The sequence below is a fragment of the Nothobranchius furzeri genome, chromosome 7 (assembly GCF_043380555.1).
Source record: "Nothobranchius furzeri strain GRZ-AD chromosome 7, NfurGRZ-RIMD1, whole genome shotgun sequence".
NCBI lineage: Eukaryota > Metazoa > Chordata > Actinopteri > Cyprinodontiformes > Nothobranchiidae > Nothobranchius > Nothobranchius furzeri.
Window position 1 is genome coordinate 27,799,324 of NC_091747.1, and position 21,932 is coordinate 27,821,255.

At 40.0% G+C, this 21,932-nt stretch overlaps 2 protein-coding genes across 4 annotated transcripts in view; one reads left to right on the forward strand and one right to left on the reverse strand.

Annotated features, from left to right (window-relative positions):
• gtdc1 (glycosyltransferase-like domain containing 1) overlaps positions 1-21,932 on the forward strand; it is a 60,958-nt gene that overhangs the window by 20,972 nt on the left and 18,054 nt on the right. For all 3 annotated transcript variants that reach the window (XR_011521035.1, XM_070553004.1, XM_070553005.1), the window contains exons 2-4: positions 15,836-16,026; positions 17,031-17,198; positions 18,954-19,127. Coding sequence is in view for 2 of the 3 variants with exons in the window: in XM_070553004.1 (XP_070409105.1) it covers positions 15,836-16,026; positions 17,031-17,198; positions 18,954-19,127 (533 nt within the window). In the remaining variant the exon portion in view is untranslated. The remainder of the gene's footprint in view (positions 1-15,835; positions 16,027-17,030; positions 17,199-18,953; positions 19,128-21,932) is intronic.
• LOC139070523 (uncharacterized) lies at positions 4,445-13,956 on the reverse strand. Its single transcript, XM_070552863.1, has 6 exons — positions 13,789-13,956; positions 10,266-10,322; positions 8,173-8,234; positions 7,781-7,952; positions 6,919-7,011; positions 4,445-5,999 (listed from the first exon to the last, which is right to left on the reverse strand). Exons 1-6 carry the CDS (start codon positions 13,954-13,956, stop codon positions 5,721-5,723), a joined length of 831 nt encoding a protein of 276 aa, XP_070408964.1. The 3' UTR covers positions 4,445-5,720.

The window sequence follows — 21,932 nt, forward strand, 5'->3', positions numbered from 1 at the left end:
TTATTGTGCCATACCTTCCCAGCAAACATTCAGATGTTTAATGACTGTTCAAATAACATCAAACCGAGACGTTCCATCATGGTGGAAAAATAGTTCCAAATGAAAGTTGAACCAACATCTTGAATTCAACGCCTTTCAGTGCGTCTCATTTGGATGTTTAATAATATAAATTTGTGCATCTTATTACAGTATTACAGTAAAATATGTATAATTATTGTAAGACAATATCATTACTGTAATAAAAAAAATACATTCCCGTTTGCCCGCTCAGTCGGGGTCTTATATGTCCCAGCCTGGTTTCAAACCCCGGTCCTCTGCGTGTAAGGCAGCTGTAGACTTACCCCAAAATTCCACTATCTCCGCTCCGCCCCGCCCCCGCTTTCCATCCACAAATTATACCATACCCGCTCTACAACGGCTCCGCCCTGGTGCGGAGACCTGAGGTGCGCAAACAGGCATGCGCGGGATTTTCGAGATCTCTTGAGACAGTCCGAGCAATAAATGTGGAAGTTAGATCCAAACAAATTATTGTGTGGGAGAAGCATCGAAAAGAACAGTTTAATCTGCCTATCATTTGTGTTGAGATATCAGCACGTGTTTGGATCAACAATGGGTGAGTACTTTGATAGTAGAAACTGTATTTATGGCTTATTTTTGTGCATTTAAAGTTCAACCACCATTGATAGTTGTTAAAAGTTGTTAAACCTGTGCATATGAAACAAAAAAACACTTTTTGTTTATCGATTTATTGTGAAATAACGGAAGTTGTGCTTCCTCCCTTTCCTGTTTGGCGGTTGTGATTTCTGTCCATTGACTGCGGAGGTGCTCCGGCGTCCGGCAAAAATAGAATTGTTCCTATTTTTGCCGGATGGCGTAACGGCAGTGTGCCGCCCGGCCGCAGTAGTGGAACAGATCTGATTGACTACAAAGGGACCGTTTTTGCTGCGGAGTTGGTGTTGGAGCGGAGATAGTGGAATTTTGGGGTTACAACTGATTCACTACATACTATTTGTTGAACTACATGTAACAAATGTTCTAAATAACGTAACCCCAGATAACTGTAGATGTCAGAATCAGAAAAGGTTTATTGCCATTGTTAGTGAACAAACAGTTCACAAAATAGGAACTTGCTTCGGTACTAACGTGCTACATATAACATGAATAATATAATTTAAAATAGAATAAAATAGAATAAAATATAATAAACTAGCATAAAACTTTGCTATATAAAAAAAGGCAGGTAATGGTAATATGGCCGATAACGTGACGTTGTGTCGAGTACAGATGACGAGCATGGTTGTGTGTTTATAAGCTGTTCACATGTGTACAAATATATCTGAATTAGGGTTGACCGATTTATCGGTCGGCCGATTAATCGGGCCGATTTGTAGCATTTTGTCATCATCTGCATCGGCCAATAAGCCTCTTTAGCAGAGCCGATATAAAGTCAGGCACCTCCGCGGGCAGCCTACTGCTATTGGAAGCCGGTGAAGGACCCCAACCCAAAACACTGCAGGGTGTTTCTTAATGCCAAGGAACCTTGCCTTGATGTCTTGGCCCCGCCCCGGTTGCCTAGGACACATATCATCAGGATCCGCCAAGGCGTGTTCTGATGTTCATGTTCTACCGAGGCGTCTGTTCTCTGTTTGTTAGCTATTTAGCTAGCTGAGTAAGGATACACGAGAGGTGTCTTGTAGCCTAGCCTTTATCAAAATTTTCCCAGAATACACCGCAGTATTTTCAAAAGGATGGCAGATCAGAAGCTGGCAGCTACTTCGGGAGCAAATTTCAAGTTTAAATGTAAGTCTACTAATTTAAAATGTTTTTTAGATCCAAAGAAGTTATCTATGCTTGGCTAGTTGCTTAGTAGTTGCAGCTTCAGTGGCTAGCGACTAGTAATTGGCTTACAAATGTAATTTAACAAATGTATACACAATTTAAAAAAGCAAAAGGCTCATTAAATATTCATATTGAAACTTATAAGTATAAAATGTAGTGTGGAAGCAGTGGTCACGTGATGCAAGTCTGTTCAATTTTACCATTTGTTTGACCAAGAAAGGACAGTGTCCTCGTAAGCAAGGCGCCTTGACATTGGGACACACCCTGGGAGTATTTACCTCTGAGTAAAAGGTAAGGTTTCTCTTTGGTGTTTCAAACCCTACAGCTGTGTGTTTCGTGTGAATTAAAAGTAAAACATGAAATAAAACTTTGCAGGGTGAAAGAAAAAAACGAGCCTTAAGAACCGCCGCTAACCAGCAATATGCTGCTAATGCTAGGCTAGCTTGTGGTCAGCTTTAGAGACCATCTTAAACTCTCAGCTGCTGTTAGCTTAACATGTTAGCTCCAGTTTTATAGATGACATTATTTTCCTGTGTGGGAGTCGGAGAATTTCACTCTGTGTGTTAGAGAGGAGAGTCCTGCAGCGTCCGCACCCCCTCCTGGTGGGAGGAGCTTAAGAACGTCACGCTTCTCCAGTTCTTACTTGGCTGATACGGTGAACAGACACGCAGAAAAATATCTGTATATAAATGCAGCTCTAGGTTTTCTGTTAAGTGTGTAATCTGTGATCAGAAACAGCAGAGACGTGTTCTGACTAAAGACTAGTTTTAATTTTTAGGTAAAATCTAACGTCAGCAGCCAGTAACACTAGTGAATAGTTAGAGTTATTAATAGATGAGTGTTGCTCTAATATTTCTCATATAGACTGTATTATACTGAGTTCTCTGCTCTTTCTGCTACAGACTCAACTGAAGATGGATGCTCTACACCAGTGGTTCCCAAACTTATTTAGCCGCGCACCCCCTTCTATGTCCCGACCATGTCAACGCACCCCCCAGCCCCTCATCAGGGCATGGCTATATATATATATATATATGTATATATATATATATATATATATATATATATATATATATATATATATATATATAGCCAGAAATATATAAGTCACTCGACAGACAGGGTTTAAAAAAATATGATCGACCTTTTTCCCCAACACTTTCATTTTTATGTTTATGTATTATTGAAATAGTAATTAATAAACATTCAATGCCATTACAATTTTCTTTGATTAAATTTTAAATCAATATTTAGAGTGCCCAGGTAGCACATAATGCAATTTAACGGTTTTCTTAAAGCAGGAACGTTTAACCAGAGCTCTCTCCTTCCTTCTGCTCTGCGTAAACCTGAACTGGTCACTTACTTGTGCGTAATCTAGGGTTGTAGCGAAGCCTCGATGACGCAGACGGCTCGATTCTAAAAATTCGTCAACGTCAGATCCGGTAGTCGACGCACCGCGCCCACTTGTTGCATCCCCAGGAGTTTGTAAATAGAGGAGGAATCTGTCTGTTTTTCCTCTAGTTCGCCCTCTTCTCCACCTTCACTAACATCTCCACCAAATACCGAAGACCTGGAACAATGTCTGTCCGCTACTAGATTCCTTTCCCGTTTTGCCCACCTTTGTCTCCCGGCAACGGACAACAACTTCCGGGGTCAAATGCGCTGCTCCGTCTCTACCGCAGATGTAGAAAATCACCGGGAGCGTTGCTCCCTTCATAAAGGAGCTTCTTTCAGACATTAGGAGAGCTGTTTTGGTGCTAGCAGTCTCTCCTTCATGCTGATCTGTTTGCTGCTGGGTGTTTTTGGTTTATTTAAACTTGGTAACTTGAACTTAACGTTAGAAAAGCTACTGTTAGCATTTTCGCTAACAGGTTCTTGCGTTTGGATAAGCTGTTACGTTTTGGTTTAGAGTTCATCTTTTTTGTGGTGCAGATCACCCTTTAATTACATTTAGAGTGTCGTGGGTTTTCGGTTTAGTTTAAAAGATCACCTTGAGTTTGGTTTAACCACCCAGTTTAGAGTTTGGACCTTTGGAGATCCTTATTTTGGTCCAGAACCCAGTAATCTTTGCCCAGTGGGGCATCCCTACTCTAAAAAATAAAGCATTGGTTCAACAAAAAAACATATGTTAACGTTTTCCACTAGAATTTTTAAGTTAAACCAACTTCTGGCAGAATTACATTAAATCAGCGCAATATTTTTGAGTGTGGTGAAGTAGCCTTTTCGTGACTACAAAGCACATTCCTAAATTACATGAACTTAATAATTGTCAACAAGAACGCAAGAATTTAAGTTGGTACAACATAATATTGATGTATGTTGACGTAACTTTTTGGCTACATTAAAACATATTCCTAAGTTACATGAACTTAATAATTGTCAACAATTACGCAAGAATTTAAGTTGATCCAACATAATATTCATGTATGTTGAAGTAACTTTTTGGCCACATTTAAACACATTCCTAAGTTACATGAACTTAATAATTGTCAACAAGAATGCAAGAATTTAAGTTGGTCCAATATAATATTTCATTTACTGTATACAGTAGTGTAGTAGCTTTTTGGTCACAAAAAATAAACTTCAAATATTAACTTAATTATGTATGATCCCTGCAGGAGATTCTATAAGGGCATTTTTCTGTTTCTCAGGAGGCTAATTTGCTCCAAAATAGAACCATGATGATTTGGTCGTCTCTTATAACCATGACTACCTTGTGGGAGGGTTCATCCAAGGTGGTGCCTGCCCACAAAGAAGTCAAGGTTCTAAGACATAAGAAAGTTGTTGATCAGACTTTTTACCAAATGAAATTCAGCCTCAACATGTGCTTTGACTGCTCTTGTGTCATGACCTTCAGAAAAATAATAGGATGTTGTGTGTATTTTTGTTTGAAGGTGGCTGAGTAAAAACAGCTCACAGCAAGGAGATGCCAAATACCTTCTGAAAGGTTGCTAGGAGTATTCAGGGTAGGGGTGTCACTCCAGTCCTCAAAGGGCCGTAATCCCACGTTTTAGCGTTTCCCGGTTTCAACACACCTGATTTCAGTCAGCAGTTCATTAACAGGCTTCTGCAGAGTTTGATGATCTGCTGCACAGGTGAATTATCTGTGTTGGAACAGGGAAAACACTAAAAGATGCAGGACACCGGCCCCCATGGACCAGAATTTGACACCCCTTATGTAGAGGCATGAGGGAGATGTCCTAACCTGGCATCTGGACATCAGCTAAGGAACTCAGACCTGGTGCTCAGAAATAATAGAAATTCAGACAGAATTATTCAAATGAGTTAGACCCATTTAATAACAATAACAGCACAATTCTTTAACATGTAAAGTGCAAGATTTGAGGGCTTAATTTTCTTAAGACACAAAACGCCCACTGAAACTTATGAGGAACAGTGTATTAAAGTGTAATAAAACCCAATACATGAATCATAATTTTTGACTTGAATAAGGGACAGTGAATCAAAACAAAAGATCAAAGAGTTCAATACATTTAAATTCACTAATTTAAACATAAAATGAGCAAAGTTTCTCATTCAACTTTGTCAGTACTTTAGCAAAGTCATATTCATTCTCATTTATATTTGACTTTTCAACTACCAGATTAATGCCAGCTAAAGAGGGCATTATATATAAACTTCAAAACACCACTATCCTCAGAACAAAGAGGTAATGGGAGGAATTAACCACAGCTCAAATTCCTTAAAAATGTGCAAACAGCAGCATTTAAGACACAAAAAATTAACTCAGAAGCTTATGAAGAACAGTGCTTTAAAATTTAGTAAAAGCCAATGACTGAAGTAGTGCTGCAAATGCAGAAATAAGAAAAGGTTTTGTGTCTACTTTGAAACTCCCTCATGAACAGTTCATTAAGTCTGCTCTAGAAAATACCAAACTTGAGATTCGTTACTTTAGAGCTGGCTTTTTGTCCATCAAGCTCAAGGCATAGCTTTTGAAATACCTCAAAGGTAAATTTCAGCTGCTTTGGGTAGGTAAGGTTCAGAGTGTAGATAACTCCCATCAGCAAAACACAGGATCTGGCAGCATCAATCCCCTCCAGGATCTTGGATTCCTCAACGATGATCATTGCAGGCCCATCACCAATGATAGCAATCTTCATGACTTGCATTGCAAGGTCTGCGTTGAGCTCCTCCACATCCTTGTAAGAGAAATTAAAAGAAGTTAGGATGTATAAAATACGTAGCTCAAGCTCTTCAGGATGACGTGAATAAAGTAATGAACTACGACTTCAGGTATGAAAATAAGCTAAAACAGGTTGTCTTTTGTGTTTATCTTTCAGTGATTTTTCTTTGTCATTCTGCAACCCATACAAGCAAAATCAAAGCAGTTTCAATTTTTTTTTAATTTCTATAACGTTTGAAAATTTTTCTATTGCCATATTCCCCAGAGTTGGAAAAGTGAGAAAACAGCCTTTTGTAACCAGCGCAGTAATTCTACTGATCTGACAGCAGTCCATTTGCTTGAGCATAACATAAATGTTAGAAGTGAATAGCAGGTACTAGCATTGTGTGCAAAAGTGATTAAAATGACTCAATAATGAAACAAACTATTCCTGGGGGTAACATGTCTTTTAGCTTTATGCTAACTTTTTAGGTTCAAGCTAATGTTTATAGCTTTAAGATCATATTTTTAGCTTTATGCTAACTCTTTTAGCTTTAAGCTTATGTTTTCTACTTTATGCCAACATGAAAGTACTGCCGGTAGCACGCCCTCTCAAAGTTTCTTCAGGAACTTTTCTAGTTGGTATCATTATTGTGTCATTTTAATCACTTTTACACACAAAATTCTACTACCTGCTATTCACTTCCATTGTTTATGCTCAGTTAAAGCAGACATATTACTGCCAGATCAAGAAAATTACTGTGCTGGTAACAAAAGGCGTTTTTCTCACTTATCAAACTCTGGGGATTATGGCAATAGACAAATTTTCACTTAGGGGTGGAACATCCCTTCATTACTCAAACTTGAACAGAAAATCCAATGAACAAAAACACACAGAACCTACAGACACATATTTGAAACAAAACAAAAAATTGAAAAAGTAGTCAAGTACTTACGCTGTATTGTTTGAAAAGATCCTCCTCCTTCTCTCCAATATAGACTATGAGGCAGCGAATGGTAATCTCTCTGCGCTTTTCAACTGTGTTGTCCTGATTGATAGAAAAAAATAGATAACGTGTTAAAAAAAATCAGATGCAGGTAGGGCTGGGCAATATGGCAACAATTTCATATCCTGATGCGGCTGATTTTCTATGCTAAAAATTATATACATAACGATATAGCATTAAGTCGCCGTCTTCCTCCGCTTATCCGGGTCCGGGTCGCGGGGGCAGCATCCCAACTAAGGAGCTCCAGACCGTCCTCTCCCCGGCCACCTCCACCAGCTCCTCCAGCAGGACCCCAAGGCGTTCCCGGACCAGATTGGAGATGTAACCTCTCCAACGTGTCCTGGGTCGACCGTGGGGCCTCCTGCCGGCAGGACATGCCCGAAACACCTCCCCGGGAAGGCGTCCAGGAGGCATCCAGACCAGATGCCCAAACAACCTCAACTGACTCGATCCTTTCGATCCGGAGGAGCAGCGGTTCTACTCCGAGTCCCCCCCGAATGTCCGAGCTCCTCACCCTATCTCTAAGGCTGAGCCCGGCCACCCTACGGAGGAAACTCATTTCGGCCGCTTGTTTTCACTGTTGTTGAGTGAGTAGAGTGTTTCCTTGATATGTGTGATTTTAGGCTACCCCATGATTTAAATGAACAAAAACAATCTAGGTAAGAGCATGGCAGAGGCTGCACACCAGGGATATGACGTAACCTATAATGTTTCAACTACTCGTCTTTAGTGGAGGTCGCAAATTTACAGATTTTGCAAGGCCAATCCATACTTGATGTTTCTGTCTTACTCCATGTTTGTTCACGCTTACTTCAGAAGGCTGATGACGTTTTAACTTGAACCCCTTGGCACGTGACACCAGGATACCAGGAGAAGATGAAGGTTTGAGTTTTTGTCCTTGCGAGGCACACAGCAAAGTAACTGAATATTTAGGTGAGATTCCCACGTTCTTTAGAAGGCTGACCACGTCTAAACTGGAACCCCTAGATCCACAACACCAGGACACTGTAGAACACCAGAAAGTCACACCTGCACAAAAACACACAAGCTGGTATTGTCAATTTCACTTGTGAGTCTTCAATACAGTGAATAAGTTTCACCTGCGTCTTTGTCAATAATTGTTGATGGACTCGGAGAGCTTCTCACCTCAGGGGACAGAGGACGGGATGTCTAGCTTGTCCTGAGAGGCTGACCTATCTCAACTTGAACTCTTGGTCTACGACACCAGGATACCAGTGTTTTGTCCTTTCAAAGTCACTGAAGACCTGAGTAGGAAAATAAATGAAGTTAAATGATTTTAAACTTGAAAAGCCTGGTGGCCCATCAGTAGCCAATATGTGTTTTTATGATATTTAACTTACTGTTATGAGGCATTTGTTTACACTTTTGAAACAACTTTTCCAATTAGTATCTTTTGCACCATTTTTAAATAGTAATATATAACTCTGTTAGATACATTTAACGTTAGTCTTTTACTATATTTTGCTTTTACAGCATTTGAATGAACTTTTACAACCAGGTGGTGTGTGTGTGTGTGTGTGTGTGTGTGTGTGTGTGTGTGTGTGTGTGTGTGTGTGTGTGTGTGTGTGTGTGTGTGTGTGTGTGTGTGTGCGTGCGTGCGTGCGTGCGTGCGTGCGATGCTAGTAACATTTCTGATTCATAAAATTATAAAGTTGGGGACCTTTTCGGGGACAGTGTGAGCTGGGACCAGTCATTCAAAACAGAATACCTGAATTTGTTGAGCGCTGGAAAGCCCAACAGCCATAGAAATCATATATGCATAGATGCAACATGTAGCTTTCCATAGACATCAAATACACGTAGAGGTGACCTTGGACTGGGCCTGTCTGTTGGAGCTGGTGTACCCGCTATATTGGATGGGTCTCCATTTTCCCCCAGTGCATTTATTTCTACCAGGAATGTGTTCACTAAACTAAAAGCCTTTATCATGTTTTTTTTTTAAATAAAATCAAACGTAAGATTCAGCCATTTTCTGACAGTAAATACGGAAAAACTTTTTCATACACAAGCTAGAAAAGTCAATACTCCCACATGATCTGTTTTCAACAGTACGCTGGTTGTTGGAAGAGTGCTGGACCCATCCAATATGATAGCAAAGCGTGTAGCTCTCCAACAACAACTGTTGTCTCTATGAATATATGCTCTCTATGGTTGCAGCGTCACTGCCATATTGGTTGGGTTTATCATTCTCCAAAACCCAATTGGAGTCAATGCTGAGTCAGAATCCATGGTCCTTTTTATGCAGCCAACTGTTGCAAAAACTGGCATATTGCTAAAAACAGTGGGGTTGTTGACTTTTTTTGCCTTTCTTTGTTTGGAAAAATGTTTTAACAGTTTCATTATTTACCATCAAAATTTGACTCTGGTAGCCCTGTCATGCCACTCCTTATATCTCATTTTGTTAAAAAGAACGACAACGTGTTTTAACTGGAGGAACACATTCCTTCGTAGAAAAAACCTGCACTAGGGGCGAATGGAGACCCATCCAAAATGGCGGTCCGCTACCACGCAGCTCAATTTTTTTCTTCAAACTTTATTGAGACATATCAATGGCACAAACAATCCGTGTCGCCTCTCCGTATTTCTCTTCAAAACACCGAAAGTCACCAAAAATCACCCTTACCCTACCATAATAATAATAATTACCCTACCATTGTGCGGCAATGTCCACTTAAGTCTGGCATCTTTCATGGCTCGGTACTGGGTTGAACTCCCGCTCTTAACATTTACAAGATGGTGGCGCTGTTGACGTAAATGTAGAAGCGAAAAGCGGCATCTAGCTTTAGCATTTCTTAATGGTTATTAACATAAAATGCTTCTCTTTACAAAAAATAATTCCACATTTAGATAATAAAACGTTTCAATCGCTGCTTAACTAACAACAAACACATCAGTGATAGCTACTTACCTTGGCTAACATCAACATTATAGCTCACATCCTACAGAAGCCAGCGTTAGCATAGCAGGTAGTGCCGTGGCTAACAATATATGTGATCTTTTAAACATTATAAGACAATTACAATGGTCTATATCAGAGTAACGTTAGTATTAGATGTTTCAAAAAGAGCCCAACAATTTCTACTATCGCAGAATTTGCGTCTCCGTGTATGTTACAGCCGAACTGCTATGCACACAGATGTGAGTGAAAGCTAACTGGAGCGTCTCGCTTGCTACCGGGAGAGATAATGTTACGTCCTTGTTTTAAATTAGGCTATATCACTAACAAAATCCAGGGTGACTGTAAAATATGTGTAATTCCGCATAAATGTACTTACCGTTCTCCACCAACACAGTGCTTCATATCCTGAACATGTGCTGTTGAAAATGTCCACCTGAGAAAAAGTGAGGAACTGTGGGAGGTTTACACGTCATCAAGTTTTATTTTACATCGACACAACTTAAAATTATATTGTGTTTTGATTAACTGATCATTTTAAATTCAGACTAATCATAATTATATATTGAGTAAAAAGGCTAAATTTGTGTGTCACCTGAACTCAATATAATACAATTTCTAATTAAGAAGTCTAACAGTGTTTATGAACTTGATTTTTCATTTCACAACAACATATATATTTAAGCAATGACTAAAGGTCCCATTAATTACTTTTTAGGGTGTAGTTATTTGTAGTTTTGTTTTAATTCCCCACAGGCAGAATTAGTTTTATTATTCCAAACCTGTGGGATGGAAAGATTTATGATTTTGTGTAGTTGTAAATAAACCTGATCATCATTTTAACTTTTAAATCCCGTTATTGTCCCTTCCTTTTTGCACACGAGCCAAACTCCCCAGGAAGGGTCGTAACACCACTCGCCTCATGCACATAAGTGACCAAAACAAAGCAGTATGGAGACACTCCATCTTCAACCACCTCTCAGGCAGCAGCCTGCACTCCCAAGTTCTACATGTCACCAGAACATAACCAACCAACACAATAAAAGCAGTGTTATACAAAATGGAAGGCCTGTAGTGTTTATTCTCTTACAGTAACAATTTATCAACATTTTTTGAGGAATTTACTAGAGATTTTTTGGTTTTTATTAATTGTGCAATAAAAAGATAATCATTAGATTAATTGTCTAAATAGTCATTAGAATAGTTTATTTGATAAAATAATCGTCAGAATAATCGTTTTAAAAATAATCGTTTACCCCAGCCCTAGCGTAATCAAATGTCTATAGGGGAAAATATGGAAAAGATGTAGCCATGAGCATGGACGTAATTTTGGGGGGGGACATGTCCCCCCCCACTTTTTCCAAAGTCAAGTTTTGACCCCTGTACTTTTTACCATCCAAAAACAATATTACACTATATTAAATTGACACTGGTTGAGCTCTAGGACCAAGCGGAAAGCAACCGTTTGTGTTGAAGCCTGTAAAGATACCCCCCTGTGTCCCCCCCCCCACTTCTAAAGTGAAAATTACGTCCATGGCCATGAGGTTCACTTTTGCCTCAGACCGACTTATTGCTGTTTTATGGTGTGGCTGAATCTGTGATCCGCTGCCATGCAGACTGGAATAAATGCTGCAGTAACATGAGTTGTGGTCAGGTTCATGAGGAGTCACTGGCTGGAGCGGACTCGATTTTAACACGTCATCCCAAAATAGAAGCTAATATCTTAATTTGACCTTGAGTGAAAAATGTTGTTATAAAACCTCTTAAAAGTTTTTATCACAGAGGAGGCAGCGCTCATTTCTGCCTTCAGTCTGACGGCACAGCGCAGCGTGCGCTTGTTGAATCAGTGTGTGTGTGTGTTTGTGTGTGTGTGTGGCACAGCTCCATGAGCCGCTCCAGTCACCACGTCTCGTTATTGAATCAGAATCAGAATCAGAAAAAGTTTATTGCCATTGTTAGTGAACAAACAATTCACAAACTAGGAACTTGCTTCGGTACTAACGTGCTACATATAACATGTATAATATAATTAAAAATAGAATAAAGTAGAATAAAATATAATAAACTAGCATAAAACTTTGCTATATAAAAAAAAGGCAGGTAATGGTAATATGGCCGATAACGTGACGTTATGTCGAGTACAGAAGACGAGCATGGTTGTGTATTTATAAGCTATTCACAAGTCTAACGGCAGATGGAAAGAAGCTGTTCTTATGGTGGGAGGTTCTGGTCCGGATCGACCGTAACCTCCTGCCTGAGGGAAGCGGCTCAAAAAGTCTGTGACCCGGGTGAGAAGGGTCAGCTGCTATCCGACCTGCACGCCCCCGAGTTCTGGAGACGTACAGGTCCTGGAGAGATGGAAGGCTGCAAACAATCACCTTCTCAGCAGAGCGCACAATGCGCTGCAGTCTATGTTTGTCCCTCACCGTGGCTCCAGCGTATCACACAGCGATGGAGGAGGTGAGGATGGACTCAATGATAGCCGTGTAAAACTGCACCATCATCTGTATTGGCGCTATTAAAGCCAATGTTGTAAAATTACTTATGCCCAGCCCAGATGTGCTCACATATGAATGATGCACTATAGTGTAAAGCGCTTTGGAGTCCTTACTCTGAGAGGCGCTATACAAGTGCAGGTCATTTATCATTATCATTTATCATGTGCACCCATGAGCCGTGGTTCTGCTGGATCCCGTCTGACCTCCGACAGACGCACTCAGAACTTCAGATCTTCAGAGCTCTGTTAGAATGCTGTCCCACAGTCAGTGTGCTAATATAATAATATAATAATGCTAAAATGCTCAGATGGGAATCATTTCTTCATTTATTTAGTAACATCCACAATGTTCTGAGTCTACAATGTCAGAACACCTGCATGAGACAGGTGTTAATTACAATCTGCCAGAATGACTCACCACCTTCAGATTCCTCCAACACCGTTAAAAATGATCAAATACGGAACATATCTTGCTATTAACAGCGTGTGCAGGTCAGAGTGCTGAAGCTCGGAGCGCATTATTATTATGAAGCTAGGGCACATGCGGAGGACACACACACACACACACACGCACACACAAGCAAAATATACTTGTTTTCAATTGCATTTATTGGGCCCACTTACTTTTTCTTAGGCCCACCCACAAATGAGTTTCTGGCTACGCTAATGGTGACATATGACAGACTTCTCTGAGCTCCGCAGCCATTACACTTTTCACCTCACGCACCCCCTAGCGGTTTTAAATGTTATTACATCACTGTAGGATCTGTCTTTCTATTCTAAAGGTGCATTTATTTATACTTACATGTAAATGTGTACATCCCTATAAAACACCTGCTTAATAAATGCTCTGAAACCTGTTTTGTATATTTAATACTTGGTCAGTTTATTGGTATTTTTATTAATCTTGTTAAATGTTTGATTTTACCACTGAGCAGTGACTACATTAAGATTCAATTGTTGGTTAAATTCAGTGTTTAAAACAGATTAGGTTCAGAAATCCTGTGCTTCCACAGTTATTAGTGATAATTAAGCAATCTGATTAGGTGCTATAGAGATATCAGCCCAAAAAATCAGCAGCACTTATTGGCCATTGACTGACCACAACCGCCTCATATCGGTATTGGCAATAGAAAAACCAACATCGGTCGACGTCTAATCTGAATGGATTCTTTAGAAATGTTTAGTTACGTATGTTTTACCAATTTTAGTCATCCTACAGCAACAGTTTTTGGCCGTGGACATGGCGTTGGCGTTGGACCATTATTTGCTGGGTTGGTTTATGTTGAACTACACGTAACAAATTGCCAAAATAACAATTATACATGTAACTGTAGACATGTAGAAATATATCTGAATAGATATTTAGGAAAACTTCTCTTACAATTTTTTTAAGCCGTCCTACCAAGACCATATTTGGCCGTGGACACCACGTTGTTGCCGTCATGTCAATGTTTGCTGGGTTGTGTCTGATTTTGTGAAAAAGCATGATAACATGTGTTTTTTTAGTTGGGTAAGCACTTTCCTCAGCAGAAATTAATGCAGTGGGGGCAAATGGAGACCCATCAAACATGGCGACCGGCCACTGCCATTGTCCCTCTCAGGAGTTATCCTCTTCTTCATCTTCTATGGGTTTCATGGACAGCAGCCCTATTAGGAAGCCACACTGTCCTCTCCTTAGCTGTGTCCCCCAGCTTCTCCACGACAACTTTAGAGACAAAAACCCACCATTGTGTCCTGGTTGGACTGGTGAGTGGCCTCTCAGCAGAACATGCCTGAGACATCTCAGCTGGCTCTTGGTGTGATGGACACTTCAGGTCTTGATGGTCTTGAAGACTTTTAGTTTCCCATTTTAAGTTTTCTTAATTCGACATGAAAACTCCAAAGAAGCATGCAGCTATGACTCATTAGCCTCTGCTCCTCACAGGGAGACATGCTAATTCTGATCAATGATGGTGAGCTCCATGGGGCCGGGGCCCTAACCCTAACTCAGACCCTCATGGAGTCTGTTTCTAGTGGGTTGGTCAGAGACAGTCACAACAGTGGCCCAGTGTAGGTCCCATGGAATCATCCTGGTTCTCCTGATGGATCCTGGTCCTGCTGATGGGTAGAAGTCTTTTAAAGGCCCTGTCCGGTTTTACTGGAGTATCTGGCTGTCTCCTGGAATCTCCTCCATTGTCCCTAGACTGAGCTTGGCTAAGTATGGCACATTTTGATGTTCCATCCTGGTGGAGTAGGACTACCTGAGTAGCTTCTGTGGTCCAGGTCTAAACATGCTTGTGTCCACCTGCAGGACCACTCCTGGTTTTGGTTGAAGTGATTATTGTTCTCATCTCAGCAAGTTCTGCTGATGGCAGAAGACTTTAGTTCTGGTTTGTGATGCTGTGAACTCTGCAGTTAGCCAGAAGGACATCAGGACTTAATCACTTAATTCTTCCACACATTTTCATATTTCACATTATTTTGAGGCATTCAGGAAACAGATTGGGCCTTTTTAGCACAATGACTGACATTGTGCTACTTTTTCCAATCAGATCTTTATTTGGCACATTTGCGTGGAGGCGACTGCTCGGTATCTGTCTCCGGTTGAAGAAGCGTCTCATTTCCTGCTGCTGATATGAGTGTGTAGCCACGCTGCAGGCTGCAGATAGGGCTGATTGAGCCGTCTGTGGGCGAGCGCTGAGTGCTGCTGCAGCTGCATTAGGCCCATTGTGGGCAGCTAAGTGGAAATCACTGGGAGGGGATTCAGTGGAAGAACAGGGAGCTGTGGGACTGTAAGCTGTCCACTTCCTGCCACAGGCTGGGAAACGTCCCCGCAGCATAATGGACTCGGAACACAATGTGCTGCAGATAGATGGAACTTACTGGTTTCTGTGGTTTAGAGCTGCAGAGTTAACAATGGTTTTCCTGGAGAGGAGATGAGGCTCAGCAGTTCCAGGGTCAGTGGAGTCCTGCTGGAGGCTGTCCTGTAGGTGTGTGTGTGTGTGTGTGTGTGTGTGTGTGTGTGTGTGTGTGTGTGTGTGTGTGTGTGTGTGTGTGTGTGTGTGTGTGTGTGTGTGTGTGTGTGTGTGTGTGTGTGTGTGTGTGTGTGTAAAGCTTCACATCACACGAGTAGGAGATAAAACACATGTAGGTAACACACACGAACTGAAGACAGGTCCAGTCCTAACCTTGAGTCCCACCCAACTACCTGGTTGACAACCCTCCCCACTTATCAGCAGCAGTCAGGTGTTTTTAATTCCAGCTAAATGTGAGTTCTGGAGACGAACAACACTTATAACAATAATAAAAATTTGTAGATTCAAAGCAGACCATAAACCCTAGTAAGAAACTAAAATCGTACGATTTCAGATAACAGGGTGGATATCAGAGTTTGAACCAGGCCTGGAACATGACACCTAAATCGGCCTTGATGGTACCAGTGGAGTTGATGGTTCTTATCCCTCCTGCAGGTCTGTGGGTCCCCCTGCGTTTTGCTGCTGGAGCCGTTCTATGGCGGCTCTCACAAACAGCTGATTGACCTGCTGAAGGAAAACATCCCCAGCTGCTCTGTTTTCACTCTGCCGGCTAAAAAATGGCACTGGAGAGCGAGAACCTCAGCGCTGTTCTTCAGCCAGACTGTTCCCACCTGTTCATCGTACAGGTACGTCCCTCACAGGGCTTTCATAAGGTTTCTCCTGGACTTTACTAAAGCTGTGCTTTAGATCAACAAACAATTTACTTATTTACTTATATAAACTAATTTTCTTACATAGAAAACACATTTCCCGGGGCCTCATTTATCAACCGTACTTACACACAGTTCTGAGTAGGAACTAATATATACATTGTGTGCTTTCTTCATGTTGTTCTTGTGTGTGGAAACGTTGCTACACTGAACCAAATATAAACGCAACTCTTGTTTTTGCTCCTTCTCAAACATCTGAAACTTTGTCTACATGTACAAAACACCCATCCCACCTCACAGGTGTGGCTTATCAAGGGGCTGATGAATACTGTACAGGTGTGCCTTAGACTGTCCACAATAAACTGTAAACTGTGTGAGTGTGTGTGTCACTCACTTTGGCTCCTCCTTTGGTTTCCACAATGTTTTTTTCTGCAAGCTACAGATGGGTTAGCCATCAGTCAGAAATTCTCCCTTAGCATTTTCTGGGACCTAAACTATTCTCACATAAGAGATTTCAAGTGCTTTCTGGGTGAATGAAGAGTAGTCCTAGTGGTTGTAGTCGCGTGCTCTGCTTCTCCCATTGTCTGCGTGCATTCGTTCTAGTTGTGTTATTGTTTTTGGCCTTGAGGGTAATGACGTTATATGTCTTTGGTTCCAGCTAATTTTGTTTTTGGCCAGTGTTGGAGAAGCCTTAAGAGTGTATTGACCGCAGTGTTTCACATCATGCTTGATGGTCAAACTGGTTAAACTCTTGCTATAGCCATTCAAATTTCACCTCTCCTTGATGACGTCACATTACAGAACACAACTTTGAAGTTGCGCACATTTTCCCATCATGTTTTTCTTCATGAATCACATACATTGCGTAGAAAATAGCTTTTCAGACCCTGTTTTGTGCACCAGATTTATAAATGAGGCCCCTGATCTTTTCTGGACCTCTGTGAGATGATTATTTTGTATTTTACCATTTTTTTCTGCAGGGTTCTGTTCAGCAGCTCAGTTCTGAATTTGTGTGAGCTGGTGTCTCTCAGACCAGATCTGGCTCGTTTGAAGAAGGTTCTGTACTTCCATGAGAATCAACTGGTGTATCCAGTCCGCAAGAGTCAGGACAGAGACTTCCAGTATGGCTACAATGAGGTGCTTTCATGGTAAACATTTCGAATAATCAACATGAAGGCTGGAGGCTGGTTATAGTCGGCACCTGGGCCAATTGTAGTTCTTAAGACCGATATGACTAGAACCTGTGGGGTTAATCAATCAATCAAAATCAGTCTTTAATTATGAAGCTCATTGCATACAATTAGTGCAGCTCAAAGCTCTTTACACAAATAAAAATTACCCCACAACTGTGAACGTCCCTCATGATTCCTTCTACTGCCCCCCCCCCCCCCCCCCCCCACCACCACCACACACACACACACACACACACACACACACACACACACACACACACACACACAATGAAAGAGTAAAAGAAAACAGACTTAGTTCAAACAAAAACCCAAACCAATTAATTTGCACCCGTTCAAATACATACATAACGCTGAGTTTGTCGAACATGGCGACTGAAGCGGAGTTCCCTGCGGCTCTTTCCTCTGTTCTAAATTACTTGAACATGTCTTTAAAACAACAACAAGTGGAAGCGCAAAAAGCGTTTCTTCAGAAAGATGTTTGCGCTGTTGCCAGACGCCATTTTTGACTACAGCTATAAAACTACAGCATTGTGGACGCCACACACAGCGATGCTCAGTTTCTCATAAACAACAAAGACAGCAGCGGAGTTCACTGTGGCTCTTTCCTCCAGTCTAAATGACTTGAATGTCTTTAAAACCACAACAAGTAGAAGCGCTAAAAGCCTTTCTTCTAAAAATGTAAAAACAAAAGATGTTTGCGCTGTCACCAGACGCCAGTTTTTACTACAGCTAAAAAACTACAGCCTCACGCAGTACATTCGACATTTCCGTCTTTTTTCTGATTGGTTATTTTTGAGGTGATTAGTCCCATCCCTCAAGTGCCTCTCTGCTTGTGAGTTACCAGACTCTTTCTCTGTGCAGAACAGAGGACGAATGTGGCAGGCCAGGCTATATGTCAACGCCAAAACTATCAAAACAAAGCGGAGACTCACCTCTTACATCAGGAAGAATCCACATGTTTCGAGCGTTATCTGTTCTTTCATAATCTGTGTCGAATTGTGATAAGCAGAACCTTTTCTGGTTCGCGTCTCACTTTTTTGTACAGCAGCGGCCCAAAACGATCTCCTAACACATGGATTTTCTGCTTCCTGATCATGTGACGTGTGATGTACACTGATGTAGATCAGCTTTAGAGCTGGGATGTTTGTTCTCATGGTGCGGGGGCTCGTTCCGATGCCCACACAGTAAAAAAATGCTAATGAAAACTTTAGCCGTCATTGGCAGTGAACGGTTGGATTTAAAATGACGACTTTAACTTGGCAGTTAATGAGTTAATAATACCATTTGTACTTGTAAGTAGGGGTACAGCTATTGAATACTTTAGTATACTATTGAATTCTGTATTGATTAAATGAATATTCTTTTTGACAACGTTTCAAGTTAAATGAGATTGTGGTCTGCTGCTAAAAATATGAAATAAAACAACTAAATTTTGAGGCTGAAACGTCAGACTCTTATTTTAAAAGGATCAATAATATGTATTATTGTTATGTGCCACCGCCAGCATTCTGCACCCGCAACAGGCACCATTTAGTGCACTGGATGGGGTTGGTTAGCCTCATTTATTGGTGAGCATCTGCAACCAGGGACACCATCATCAGATCAATACTTGACACCTAAGGGGACAGAGTCAACTTAGGGTCTCATGAAGACAGGATGTCAAACTGTTGGAAAGCTCTCTCACTGGGGTCCTGATTTCTATATTGACAGCTTGGTGTCAGATGTGGTGGTGTTCAACTCTCACTTCAACATGGATTCCTTCTTGTCCTCCATCCTTCCCTTCATGAAGAAGATACCTGATCACAGACCCAAAGACCTGGCCCAACAAATCCGTCCTAAGTGTGTGGTTATGAACTATCCGGTCCAGTTTCCTGATGTCAGCAGGTCAGTGAGATGTGTTTGTGGGGTTTTTGGAGAAAAGAAAAAAAGAAAGAAAACATTTTTCTACAGCGCCTCTCAAGATAAAAATCACGAGGCGCTTCATAAAAACTAAAAATTTTAAATGTAAGAACGATTTCAAAAAATGATCACAAATATGTTTAAAATAAGCAAAAATAGACAATTGTGATTACAAATTAGAGAGAGAGAGAGAGAGAGAGAGAGAGAGAGAGAGAGAGAGAGAGAGAGAGAGAGAGAGAGAGAGAGAGAGAATCAGTGGAACCTGGGGAAGGCGGAACAGGTGGGAAGGAGAGGCTGGTGATGAAGGTCACAAAAAAACCAGCCTGAACACGTGGGTTTTCAGCTGGTTTTTGAAGGAGACCACTGAGTCCACTGATCTTTCTTTCTTCTTTCTTTCGGTCTTTATTTTGGTTTAAAGCATTAACATAAATTTTTTCTTTTCAAACAAAACAACAATATTAACAACTTGAATTTAAACCAAAAAAGGAATAGGCAAAAGCAATGCTTATTTTAGCCTACCCTATTTTCCACCTAAAACACATAACCAATATACATTTCTTTTATTTTCCCCAATATAAATAACCACAATGAAAATTCATTAATGTCTATACATACTTTTCATACCCTGTAAATATGTGACACTTTACACCTGCTTTAAACTTTAGTAAAGAAGTACATTTCTTCAAATCATCATCTAACTCATTCCACAATTTCACACCAACAACGGAAACACATCTTGATTTCACATTAGTTCTGGCTTTTACACATTCAAACATAAATACACCTCTGAGATTATAATGATCATCTCTTGGCTTGAAATAAACTTTTATGCAATTTGGGATATTAATAACTACTTCATGAAGAATCTCTAAGATTTTTACTTTAATAATATCTCCTAATTTTAGCGTTTTAGTTTGACTAAATAGATTATGGGTTGGTTCGAGGTATCCCAATTTATTAACTATTCTAATCGCCTTTTTTTGTAATTTAAATACAGTCTCAACAAACTTTTACCTGCATTTTCCCCAAACCTCTGTACAGTAAGACAAATAAGGCATAACTAAAGAGCTATAAATTAAAAACAAGGCTTTTTTATTTAGTACATCACTAGTTTTATAAAGTATAGCAATAGATTTAGACACTTGCCGTTTGATACATTCAATATGTGGTTTCCAACTGAGTTTACTATCAATAATCACACCGAGGAATTTGGTTTCATATACTTGTTCAATTGGGACTCCATTTAAATACAGCTTAGCACCGTCATTGTCCCTGTTCCCTGAAAATATCATAAATTTGGTTTTATTTTCATTTAGTGATAGCTTGTTGTAATCAAACCATTTTCTAACTGAACCCAATTCGTTTTCAACCTCTTGTAATAATTTACTCATATCTTTTCCCATACAAATGAAATTAGTTTCATCTGCAAACATAATAAATTTTAACCGAGACGATACAGAAAAGATGTCGTTCAGGTATAGGTTGAATAATTTCGGTCCTAGCACCGAGCCTTGCAGTACTCCACATATTACTCTTTCAAGCTGTGAATCTATATCATTAACATTTACATATTGAAATCTACTGCTTAAATAACTTTCAAGCCATTGATTGGTTTTACCACGAAGACCATAGTATTCACATTTCTTGAGCAGGTATGTCTGATCAATTGTATCAAATGCCTTACTCAAGTCAATTAAGACAGCCACTACATTACGTTTTTGATCCACTGCTGTTGCAATCTGCTCTACCAAATCCATAACTGCTAATGAGGTTGAACGGTTATTCCTAAACCCATACTGATGGTCGTTTAAAACATCAAACTTGATGGTAAATGCTTCAAATCTAATTACAAAAAGTTTCTCAAGTATCTTTGAAAACTGTGGCAGTAAAGAGATAGGTCTATAGTTACAAGCTAATAATTTATCACCACTTTTATAAATAGGAATAACTCTGGATATTTTCATTTGTTCTGGGACTGTGCCACTTGAAAAGGATTTATTACAAATATAAGTAAAAGGTTCAGCAATGCAATGGATAACCTCCTTGATGAGAGACATATCTATCCCATGAAAATCTAAGGACTTTTTACTTTTGAAACTATGTACCGCTTGGATCACATCACTTTGGCTTACACTGCTCAAAAACATTGTATTATTATTTTCATTTATTTCATGGTTAATGTCAACTTCTGGCAGCTTTTTAGCTAGATTAGGGCCAACATTCACAAAATATTTATTAAACTCATTTGCAATGTTCATTCCATTTTTATTGTGAATATCTATACCTGCTTCTTTTGTATTTCTTATTAATTTATTTAACACATTCCATGTACCCTTAATATTATTTTTGTGTTTTAGGAAAAGCTGATCATAATATTCCTTTTTTCGCTTCCTTATTATTGTAGTTAATTTGTTTTTATATTCCTTATACTGTTTTTCTTTTTCCTTCGTTGGATTTTTTATAAAATCCAGATACATTGATTTCTTTTTCTGGCACGCCCTTTCCAATCCCCTAACAATCCAGTGTGAGGACCTTTTTTTAAGTTTTGCTTATGATATTTTAGAGGACAATGTTTATCATAAGCTCCCAAAAATATTTCTAGAAATGTATTATAAGAATTATTAACATCATCAACATAAACATCAGTCCAATCAGAGCAAAGCAGTTCATATTTCAGAGCTTCAATTGCAACAGGAGTTTTTTTTCTAGTTGTGGTATAATTTACATTTTCCAGAGATGTTTCATCACTTCTCATCATTTCCACCATAGTAAACACCGGTAAATGATCAG